At 41.9% G+C, this 12,506-nt stretch overlaps 1 protein-coding gene across 1 annotated transcript in view; it reads left to right on the top strand.

Annotated features, from left to right (window-relative positions):
- The window catches only part of Slc12a8 (solute carrier family 12 member 8), a 155,717-nt gene that overhangs the window by 124,910 nt on the left and 18,301 nt on the right, over positions 1-12,506 (top strand). Inside the window, exon 10 of the mRNA XM_057765372.1 lies at positions 11,999-12,096. Coding sequence (XP_057621355.1) covers positions 11,999-12,096 — 98 coding nt within the window. The remainder of the gene's footprint in view (positions 1-11,998; positions 12,097-12,506) is intronic.

Genomic DNA, 12,506 nt, shown 5'->3' with positions numbered 1-12,506 from the left:
TCCTGTGCCAATGAGCTCAAGACTTCTCCCCACTTTCTCTTCTATCAGATTCGAAATACATAAGGACTTATGTTGAGATCTTTAATCCATTTGGAGTTGAGTTTTGTGTAAGGTGATAACTATGGGGATCTATTCTACATGCAACCATCCAGTTTGACCAACACCATTTGTTGAAAATGCTGCCTTTTTTTCCCCACTGTGTATTTCTGGCTCTTTTCAGTCCAAAGCTAGGTGTCCATGGGGTCTGTAATTCTATCTCATTGGTCAATGTGCCATTTTTGTGCCAAGACCATGCTGTAGTACGGTCATGTATTACTATTTTGTTACTCTGTAGTAAAATTTGAGACTGGGAATGGTGAGTGATTCCTCTAGCAGTTCTTTGATTATTCAGGATTGTTTTAAATATCCTATTTTGTGTGTGTGTGTGTTTATATGAAGCTGAAAATTGTCCTTTCAATTTCTGTGAATAATTGTGTTGAAATTTTCATAGGAATATCTTTGATTATGTACGTTGCTTTTGGTAGGATGGCCACGTTACTATATTAATCCTGCTGTAGATCAATGAGCATTGGGGAATCTTTCCATCTTCTGATATCTTCTTCAATTTCTTCCTTCAATGTCTTAAAGTTTTTATCATGCAAGTCTTTTACTTGCTTGGTTAGAGTTGTCCCCAAGATATATATAAATACACACATATATGTATATATGTATATGTATACAAACATATACACACACATATATATCAGGTGTTGTTTCCCTGATTTCTTTCTCTGTCTGTCATTTGCATATATGAAGGCCATTAATTTTTTTTGTGTGTGTTAATTTTGTATCCTGCTACTCTGCTGAAAGTGTTTATCAGCTATAGAAGTTTCCTGGTGGATTTTTTAAGAGTCTCTTATGTTTAGTATCTTACTGTCTGTCACTAAAGGTATTTTGATTTTTTTTTTTCAATTTGTATTTCCTTGGTCTCCTTTAGTTGTCTTATTGCTCCAGCTAAGACTTCAAGCACTATATTGAATAGATATGGAGAGAGTGGATAACCTTTTCCTAATTTTAGTGGAAATACTTCGAGTTTTTCTCCTTTTAATTTGATGTTGGCTATGGGCTTGCTCTAAATTGCCTTTATTGTGTTGAGGTATGTTTCTTGTGTCCCTGGTCTCTCCAGGACTTTTATTATGGAGGACTGTTGGATTTTGTCCGAAGGTCTTTTCTGCATCTAATGGGACAATCATGTGGTTTTTGTCTTTCAGTTTGTTTGTATGGTGGACTGCATTTACTAGTTTATGTATGTTGAACCATCCCTACATCTCTGGGATGAAGTCTTCTTGATGTGTTCTTGGATTCAGTTTGCAATTATTTTATTGATATTTTTTGTATCTATGGTCATAAGGGAAATTAGTTGGTAATTTTCTTTCTTTGTTGGGTTTTATGTGGTTTGGGTTTCAGGGTAACTGTGACCTCATAAAATGAATTGGGCAATAGTCCTGTTCCTTTTTTGTGGAATAATTTGAGGAGAATTGGCATTAATTCTTCTTAAAAGTTTGGTAGAATTTTGTGCTAAAACCATCTGGCCCTGGACTTTTTGGTTGGGCAAATTTTAGTGACTGCTTCTATGCCATTGGGACTTATAGGTCTGTTTAAACTGTTTGTCTGATCTTGGTTTAACTTGGGTAAGTGGTATGTATCAAGAAAATTACCCACCTCTTTTTAGATTTACCAATTTGGTGAATTACAGGTGTTTAAAGTGTGTTCTTATGATTCTCTGGATCTCCTTGGTGTCTGTTGTTATGCCCCCCTTTCAGTTCTGATTTTGGTAATTTGGATATTCTCTCTCTATCCTTTAGTTAATTTGAATAAGGGTTCATCAATCTTACTGATTTTCTCAAAGAACCAACTCTTTTTTACATTGATTCTTTTCGTTTGTTTGTTTCTATTTTATTGATTTCAGTCCTGAGTTTGATCATTTTTTGCTATCTACTTCTTTTGGTTGTTATTTCTTCTTTTTGTTCTAAAGCTTTCAGGTGTATTGCCAAGCTTTTATTAGATCACCTGTTTAACTTTTTATGGTTACAGCTAATGTATATTTGGCATTCTGTATCCATGGTCTTATATCCATAGATTTAATCAAATACAAAAGAAAAGAATTTGAAAAAAAAAACGTTGCCACTGTCCTGTCTTGTATTTAGTCCTGTGGTAATTGCATCTATACTGAAATGAAGTGTTATTATTCTTTTTTAGCCTTATTCACTAATTAATACATTTTGATAACTAGTTACACAGCATTCCATTGCATTAGGCACTATAAATAATGTAGACATAATTTACCATGTTAGAGAATGTGTAGGTCTATGAAAACACTGCATTTCATATGTGAGGTGTGAGTTTTCGTATCCATGGGGGATCCTGACACATGTTATTAGTGGATGACAAGGGACAGACAACTGTCCTAAGAGCCATTTAGAAGATCTGAACATAACAAGACTTGTCACTTGGGAAACCTTACTGCAGAATGTCTGGGTATAAGTTGTCTTCTTCACTGGCTTGAATGTGAATAGTTGAAGGCTTTCTCCAAGGCTCTTTTATTCCTTTTAGGTCTAATCTGCGGTGGGGGGTGGGGAGACACAGATGGCAGCTTGCATGCTGGGAGTTGAATGAAAGAAGGGAGTTAGCAAGTCCTATTGTGTGGGGCCCAGACCTTCAGCCCCCTTCTCTTTGTATCAAGCACAGATACGATGGCTGGATTTCTTTAGAGGAAAAACACCTTGGACAGGGGATTGTGAAAGCAGAGCTTGGTCCTTGGTTTGCTGGGAAAGGAGACAGACCCTGTCATCAGCCGACTGGCCTGAGCTCTGCTGAGGTCCTCCATGGGGATGGCGGCGGCTCCTGTTAGCACCATCTGTGGGGCCCAGAGTTCACCTCTTCTGCTCCATGTACGCTGGCCTCGCTGTCCTTTCACCTTCCGGGACTGACTTCTGTCTCTGCTCTCTGCCCTCTGCTTTCGGGTTCACACTTGTTTCAGTACCTTTCTGTCTTCTGCGTGACATGTGGTCAGTCTGTGAGTTTAAAAAAATGTTTATTTATCTATTATCTCCCTGTTTATGTGTGTGTGTGCTCACTCATGTGCCATGGTGCACATGCTGGTGCAGAGGTCAAAGGACAACCTGCAAGAGTTGGTGCTCTCCTTCCACCACGTGGGTCACAGGGATTGAACTCAGGTCATTAGACTTGGCAGAAAGGGCCCTTCCCTGCCGGGCCATCTCACTGGGCCAGGCTGTGATGTTTAATGAATGAAGTGGGCACTAACCTGCGGTTCAGGCTTAGGAATGCCACGACTTTGGTTGACTTCCCTCTGTCCCCTTCCTGCTGCCTTGTCCTTGGCACAGTCACGCCTCAACTCATTCTTGGACTTTTGCCAAGTCCCCAAACTAGTGTGCCGCCTCCAGACTCTCCCCCCTTCTCCTCCTTGGACTGCCCATGGCTTGATTTCTCCCTCTTGTTTAGATGCCTCTCTGCACTCCCAGGCCCTTCGTCAGAAGTCCAGATCTGTGTCCTAGGCCCAGCTCTTCAGCTCTGCCCTCGCCTTCCTCTGGGCCACTCCTGAGCACCCAGTACAGAGCATTGTGGTTTAGCCCCAGCTAGGGCCTGAATCCATCCCGTTCGGCTCCATCCTGTCTTTCGTAGCCTGTGCTGTCCCCCCAGACTGCCTCGCCTCCTCCTCTTTCTCTATTTGGAAAGCTCTGGCGTTTAAAATCCATCTGGCTTTCTAAAGACTTTCACCTCTTTTGAGGACTTTGAGAATTTTTCCACTGCAAACCGAAAACACTTGATTCCTAGGAGACGCCTAAGTCCTTATCACTGTTAGACGTTTATATCGGACTTGTTCCCATGGCCATCATTGTTCCCCATCCGTCTGCTTGTCTTAAGGAAAATAAGCATCCCTTTCTTCCTCTGTCCTGACCTTGGTGCTTCTCTGGATTGCACAAGGGGCCTTTTCACCTTTGCACCCATCGCCGCGTTCCCTCTCAAGCCAGGGAAGGAAGCAAACATCTGGTGAGGTCTAGTGAAATGGATGAGCAGTTGAACAGATGTGGCCCAAACTTTGAGACCCTAATCAGTAAACTAGACAAGAGTTAAACTGTCAGACAAATGTAGTCTTTAATAAGCCTAATGCCCTTGGGTGATAAGAATGCACGGGGATCAAGTATTCCCGAGAGCACGAGTCAAATGACGTGGGACTGTTTTATAGCGCACATGCACACAGAGCCCTTATTTCTACCAGCCGGGCAAGAGAGATGCTTGTGATTTTCATCATCAAAGCAAAAAGGAACTGATTAACGAGAAATAAAAACCATTTGTGTGATACAGTGTCACAGAAAGGATCAGTTATCCTGCCAAACACAACTGATAAGAGCATCATTATTTTCAAAAACAGGAAGGTCAGGCTCCAGGTTCTTCTCAGAGGTCAGGAGACATGAATACACAGTTTACATTGGAAAATCTGGTGCCCAGATTCATTCATAGCCATTCAACAGAGTTTTAGGGATTTCTTTTTTTTTGTTTTTTTGTTTTGTTTTGTTTCTTGTCTTTTGTTTTTTTGAGACAGTTTTTCTGTGTATCTCTGTCTGTCCTGGAACTAGCTCTTGTAGACCAGGCTGGCTTCGAACTCACAGAGATCCACCTGCCCCTGCCTCCCGAGTCCTGGGATTAAAGGTGTGCACCACCACCGCCCAGCTCAGAGTTTTATTCTTAGGTATATACTGCCAAAATTAGCAATCCTGCTGAGTATGTCTATGAGACTTCACAGCAATGAGTCTTTAATACGAATTATTTTATCCCTAAGCCCAGAGACAGGCATTTGTTATCAGCCTTTTACGGATGATAAAACTGAAGCTTGGAGAAGGTGGGTGCTTCAGGATGTCAGATAGTCAGGATATGAGCACAGGTTTGTCTGACATCAAAAGCACAAAACAAAATACTTAGTGGTTTAGAGAACTGACTGCTCTTCCAGAGGACCCGGGTTCTATTCCCAACACTCGCATGGCAGCTTCACAACCATCTGTAACTCCAGTTCTAGGGGATCCAGTGCCTCTGCAGGTGCTGCATGCTTGTGGTACACACAAATGCATGCACACACACACGTAAATTAAAAAAAAATAATGCATAATTCAAAAGTGCATGCTGAGGGTACCTACTATGATTTAGATTATGGTACCAATGAAACAAATACAACCTAAATCATTTTCTAGATTTCACTGCTGTTGTGTGGGGGCACACACCTGTAATTCCAGCATGTAAGAGGATGGGGCAGGAAGATTACTAGGAGTTTGAAACCAGCCTGGGCTACCTAGTGAGTTTCAAGCTAGCCTGGGCTGTACAGTGAAATACTGTCTCAAACAAAGATATATCTATTAAGTCATTAACATTTTTTTAAAAAGGTGCTCGTCTGTTAATCAGATATAATTTGCTATAAGACACATCAGTTAATTCATTTTTCTTGGACCCATCGATTCCAGTTTTTTCATCAAATTCAAGAACATGTTGAGCTGATGCTTTTTTTTTTTTTTTAATGTGCTTTGGTGTTTTGCCTGCATGTGTATCTGTATGAGGGTTGTCAGATCCCCTGGAACTGGATTTACAGATAGTTGTGAGCTGCCATGTGGGTGCTGGGAATTGAACCTGGGTCCTCTGGAGGAGCAGTCAGTGCTCTTAACCTCTGAGCCATCTCTCCAGTCCCGCTGCTGATGTCTTTAGTTGGTTTTATATTCTAGTTTTAATTTTCGACTTTAGAAGCCTGCTCCCCTCTCCCAGAAGGTGGCTTCTGAGTCTACAAGGTCCATAGACTTTTGCCAGCTGTGCAGGGGGTGGGGCAGGGTGGGGTGGGGCGGGGTGGGAAGCACAATTAGTTTGGGACAGATCTCCAGTCTCCCTAGGCTTTTCCATTTCCCCAGACATTCAGACCTTCCCAGTCATCCAGGGAAACATGGGAGCTAGCTGGGCCTGCAGCATCTTTCCTTTCCAGGCTCTCCCATTGAATCTCTAGGCTGTTGTTGGCCTGGCTAAGTCTGCAAACCGCATTAGCAAAGCGAAGGAAGGGTGGGATGCTCCATTCTTTTCCATGCTCATCACATTTAGCTTTAAAAGCTTGTTCCTCTCCCTGATCCCAGTTCTTTGTCCCTTCTGTAAGCCTGCAGCTGGCAGGAAGACCACAGAATCCCTGTCAGCACCCTAAGCTAGGCAATTGTTTTGTTTGTTTTTAAACGTTCTAAACTCATTCTCTGATAATGTTCTGTGGACAGACAATATGTCCTGATCATACCCAGCAGTTTTTTGATTTAGTTTTTGGTTTCATTTGGTACTTGGTATTGAACACAGGGCCCTGGCTATCCCAGGCAAGCTCTCTAGCACTGAACAACAGCCTCAGCCTTGTTTTTACTTTTTATTTAGAGATAGGGCCTCACTAAACTGCTTGTGCTGGCCTTGAGCTTGTACTCCTACTGCCTTGATCTCCTGAGTACAGGAGACCACATTCCTCCTGTACTACAGAGCCCTACACTCCAGCAGGATTTGAAAAACGAATGATTTTCAATTATTTTCCTCATTTGGTAAGTTCCTGAAACCCTCAGGTAGTTGGGTTTTATTTTTTAATTTTGCACTTATTTTTGCAAATTTTAAATTTGCACTTCTTATTAAAAGCCCCTCTGGTTCTCCCATCATGGAAAGCCATCTTTGAAGATGTACCAGGAATTGGAGAGTTGTATAATTGACCTGATGTGGGAAAATCCGTTTAGGGAATTGTGTATCAGGGAAACCACCCAACCCAAGCAGCAAACCAAAAAAAAAAAAAAAAAAAAATGTGTTTATGATTGTTATGGCATCATTGTTTGTATTGATGACAAATTAGAAATAAACAATCAGCGTTTGGAAAGTAGCTAAGCAAATTGTAATATCAATATGCTTTAAAATATCATGCAGGTTTTGTACACAACTTTGTGCAAACTGTGACAGCTTAAATCTTTGGTTTCTGTGTGTTGCTTTTATATTCCAGTAAAGACACAGAGTGGGAGTGGCAGTGTATCTTAGTGGTAGAGTACCTGCTCATCACACACAGGCCCTGGGTTTGATCCCCAGAGTCACAAAAAGAGAGAGAATGGGAATGAATTTTCAGAGATGGGTTAGTAGGGATTTTAAGTAATTTCTGCAAAATCACGTAAATTCTTAACTGAAAAATGGACACAATCGGGTTCCCCCACGCTTAAGATATTTGTATGTGAGTGAGTTTCATGAACATAAGACACAGCCATGCCCCTCGCTTTGAGGTCAGTACCATGCATTGTTCGTCACTTTGCTATTATTAACATGTATGATGCACCGCTTGGCTCCCATGTTGCTTCCGAACTGTGCTTGAGAAAGTACAGCTGCCTTCCTGGTGATTGCTCCCCAGTACAGCTGGCATGAGCAACCATCCTCTCCCCCTCAAACCTTCATAAGATTGGCTCTTATAGTAAAAAACCTGCCAAGAGGAAAACCTCCCTTCAGTCAGTCTATACGGTCATTTAGAACTATGAGGAACTGCCTGCTTTGCTACACTTGGGTAAAGTCACTGAGAAGCTTGCTGTGGATTGTTCCTTCCGTGGCTTGTGACTATGGGGACAGTGTGACTCACACTTCTATTCCAGCTCTTGGGAGGGAGAGACAGAAGACCGGTCATGGTTAATCAGTGACTTTGAAGCCAGCCTGGGCTATGGGAGACTTTATCTCAAAATAACAAAATCGAAGCAAGGCTGTCTACTTGCCAAGGGAACAAGCAAACCTCTTCCTTCTTCTCATGTACTTGGATCCCCCCACATATATACAATCACACATATACACCCCCCACCCCCCCACACACACATACATTCACACATATACACCCCCCCACACACACCCCACACATATACACAATCACGCATACTTCCTTTAGAAACAATACAGATGCTTCTCTTGGCTTGCTGTAGAGGTGTGTCCGGATAAGCCCTTAGTAACTTGAAGATATGGTGGGTGGGAAATGCATGGAACAAGCCCAACCCGCTGCATACCATGCCTCAGCAGCGCAGGCCTGTTAAATGTCTGCTGTTTCCCCTCACGGTCACGGGACTGGATGGAAGCTCTGGACACTGTGGTACAGGAGAGACTCATGTTGACCCAGAGACCCCAAATCCCCCCATACAGCCCAGTTCCCAGGGGATGCATATCATTACTGCTGCACCTTGGACCAGTGGAGTCAGGAACTGAAGATGGAGTTGAGGTTGTACATGGACAAGTGTTGGGAAAGAGAAAGCTTAGCATCTGGCACATCTCAGAGACGCAGAGATGTGCATTCCCGGCCAGCAGTGTTTCTTCTGAACCAAGAGGGCACCTGTGTTTCATTAAGCCTGTGATTGAAAGGAATGACTCATAGAGTGACATGTGAAAATTACACATCTCAAGTCAGAGCGCGCCTAAGCAAATTCCTTCTTTTAAAAAAATTAAAAAAAAAAAAAAGTAATGAAACCAGGCATGGTGTCTCATCCCCGCACCCAGGAGACAGAGGCCAGAGGATTCTGAGTTCAGGCCAACCTGGCTTTCATAGCTAAACTCTGTCTCCAAAAGAGACGGAGCCATCCATTCAAACCAATGGCAACTCTTGACATTTTGATTTGATCCACAATTAGACTTACAGGGTACTTCTTGTGCACAAACTCTTAAAGGCCCAGAGGTTTAAAAGAGGCTATTTGTCATTCAAATATGGATGTGAGGAACTCCAAGTGCAGTACTTTAAGCACACAATGAAGTCAAACGGGTTTTGAGACCATGTCTTTGGTGGTGAATGGCTTATTTCTTCAACCACAGGTATGAAACATCCCCATTCCATGGTCCATTTTAAATGTTGGGAGAACATGCTGATCAGATTCAGGAAGGTTTTGGTGTCATGGAACTTTCTTTCTTGTGAGGGAAGATGAGTGATTAGCAAACATAAATTGCAATATAAGTGGTAAATATGATAAAGAGTCAAAAACAGTGGAATCGTTTTGAGTTTCTCTCCATTTAGGTTGATATTGGCTGTTGGCTTACTGTATGTAAACAGAGACTGCGCGTTGGTTTCCTGGCCACCTAGACCCTAACAATTACATAGAAACTATGTTAATTACAACACTGCTTAGCCAATTGTTGGAGAGAGGACATGCTTGTTGGTCCCCCGCCGCATGGCTAGCTTAGACCTGAAATAATCACACAGAAACTGAATTAATTAAATCATTTCTTGGCCCATTAGCTCTAGCTTCTTATTGGCTAACTCCTACATCTTAATTTAACCCATTTACATTAATCTGTGCATCACCATGAGGTCATGGCCTATCAGCAAAGTTATAGCTTGTCTATCTCCAGCGGTGGCTCCATGACTTCTCTCTCACTCCACCTTCCTCCTCTCATGCTATTGGCCAAAGCAGTTCTTTATTTATTAACCAATAAAAACAACACATAGACAGAAGGACCTCCTACACCAGCCAATGGCTCAGGCATATTCCTGGCTAACTCTTATAACTTTTTAAAATTGTTTTTATTGAGTTATATATTTTTTCACCCCCTCCTTTCCTCTCCCCTCCCCTTCTATCCTCTCCCATGGTCCCCATGCTCCCAATTCACTCAGGAGATCTTGTATTTTTCTACTTCCCTTGTACATTAGATCCATGTATGTCTCTCTTAGGGGCCTCTTTGTTTTCTAGGTTCTCTGGGATTGTGATTTGTATGCTAGTTTTTCTTTGATTTATGTCTAAAAACCAATACATATGATAATTGTCTTTCTGGGTCTGGGTTACCTCACTCAATATGATGTTTTCTACATTTTTGCAAATCTAAAAGAAGAGTAACTGTTGTTAAAAATTTAAGAGTAAGGAAGCTTATTGTGACAGTTTTCCCACAGCAGATAGCAGAGTTATTTGAACAAGAATAATGAATGAAACAGAACACACTATGATAGGTTCAATGTCTAGCTGTATATTTGGAAAATGATAACCTTGAAATTTGGTCTTTGCTTATGGAGAATCTCTTTTTATAATCTAAGACAAATGTATTTTAAAACTCAAATAAACACTGAGTGATATTGAAGATTCATAACAAAAAAATATGATGCTTTCTAGATCCATCCATTTGTCAGCAAATTTCAAGATGTCATTTTTTTCTGCTGTGTAGTACTCCATTGTGTAAATGTACCACATTTTCCTTATCCATTCTTTGGTCGAAGGGCATTTAGGTTGTTTCCAGATTCTGGTTATGACAAACAATGCTGCTATGAGCATAGCTGAACACATGTCCTTTGGTGTGATTGAGCATCCTTTGGGTATATACCAAAAAGTGGTATTGCTCGGTCTTGAGGTAGGTTGTGTGATGTAATAGGATTAATCTGACCTACTTCAGAGGGGCTAGGTATGTTTTGGTTTAATCTGGGTTAGTTCTTGCTTTTAAGTCATAGTCTCTTTGTGTGGTCCAGTCTGGCCTAGAATTTGTGATCCTTCTTTCTACCTTAGCTTCTTGAGCACTGAGATTACAGATCCCACCACCACAGTGATCCAGAGGGACTAGTTCTAAAGGGCACAGGGTCCAGAGAAGATAGCAGACATACAGTGACACACATAGCGATTGCCAGCCAGGAGTCCTAGCCTCAAGGACTGTCCTCTAGATACATGTGATCCAGGGGTGTAGAAGCACATATATATATGAATACACACACAAATAACAGTAAATTCTGTGAGAGAAAGACGGCTGGACAAAGGAAATGTGGATACTATGAGGGACTAGATCGTTTTATTGGGATGAGCTCTTGTGACACAGTGATATGGGCTGTGACTTGAGGGACAGATAATGGACAAGCAGAGAAATAAGGGATCTATGAGAAGTGGATCCCAGCAGGATTCCAGAGACCTACCCATCAGAAGCAGTCCAAAGAAAGAAGAAAACTGGTGAGTGAGGGGCTGGAGAGACAGCTCAGAGGTTAAGAGCCCTGCCTCTTCTTTCAAAGGTCCTTAGTTCAATTCCCAGCACCCACATGGTGACTTATAACCATCTAGAATGAGATCTGGTGCCCTCTTCTGGCCTGCAGGCATACATGCAGACAGAACACTGTGTACCTAAATAAATCTTTAAAAAGTATTTTTTAAAAAAGAATAACTCTCATATTAACTGGGCGGTGTGGTGCACACCTTTAATCCCAGCATTTAGGAGACAGAATTTGAGGCGAGCCTGTCTACAAAGCTAGTTCCAGGACAGAGAAACCCTGTCTCAAAAAAACAAAAGAAAAGAAAAAGAAAACTGGTGAGTGACACAGGACCAGGACACAGAGCAAAGAAGGAAGGACTGGGAGAGGAGCTGGCACATTCAAGGTATTTTGGCTGAAGAATGAATTTGATGCTGAAGAGTAAAGATGAAGGAATTGACACATTTCCCGAACAACCAGCTATGAAAGTTTAATGTCAAAATACGGTATAAACACACAGCAAAGTTAACCCAGCTTTACCAATTGTTTGAATCACCATGCACAGCAGCGCTCACAGTGATTGGAACACATAGTAAAATGATCTACATGCCTTTTCATGGGTAAATGAGCATGTCTGCAGTCAGGTAAACCGAGAAGGCAAAGAGCAGAATAAAACGTGCCACTGTGAGAAGCTCCAGCGCGCCTGGAACCCTGAAGGAAAAGGAGATCTGGACTTTGAGTTTCCCCAGACGACAGATATGGACACATGTGCTTAGACTTGGGGCGGCTCCCACTTCTACTCTGGCCTTTCTTCCCATTCTTTTTTAGGTCTGTGCCTGGCATGAGGCCAGAAGCCCCTCACCCTTCCTTTTCTGTGAGCAAGTGCTAGGAGCTAGCTCTTGGCCCGATTGCAAAATCAGGGGCCATGAACTTGAAGATATTTGCTTGTAAAAATAGAGAGGGATTGGTAGTTACGTCGGTAATGAAGGATTTGGCTAATTCATTTTTTAGATTTCTTTCTGAAATGCAGACTTCAGGAACAAGAGGTCCAGAGGAGACCAAGTGCATTCTACACTTGGATGTGTAACCCCTGGGTCTCCCTGTTAGGGGTGAGTAGTTTCGTCTTGATTTCAGAGTCCTTAAGGAATGATTCAGATGAAGGGTGTGTGTGTGTGGGGGGGTGTGATTTGGGGTAAGAGAAAGTATTAATTAGCATCAACATGATTAAATTGCTTGCTTTATTAGAATTAAGATGAGACCACTACAACAAGATTTACTTTTAATCAACCGCTCATTTTAATCAATTATCTACTATTTAAATAATCATATCTGATCACCCCGGGTTACTAATTTCATGCTAATTTGTTGATTGCAGGGAACAGTGTAAAATAGTGTGATAATTAATCTCAAAGGTCAACTTGATAAGATCTAGAATGGATTGGGAGACAGGCTTTGGGGCATGTCTGTGGGGCTTATCTTCATCAATTGAGGTGGGAAGAGCTGTCCACTGAGGGGTGGC

The sequence above is a fragment of the Chionomys nivalis genome, chromosome 3 (genome assembly GCF_950005125.1).
Source record: "Chionomys nivalis chromosome 3, mChiNiv1.1, whole genome shotgun sequence".
Classification (NCBI taxonomy): Eukaryota; Metazoa; Chordata; class Mammalia; order Rodentia; family Cricetidae; genus Chionomys; species Chionomys nivalis.
Note: the sequence above shows the minus strand (reverse complement) of the source record. Positions and strands in the feature narration are given on the sequence as shown.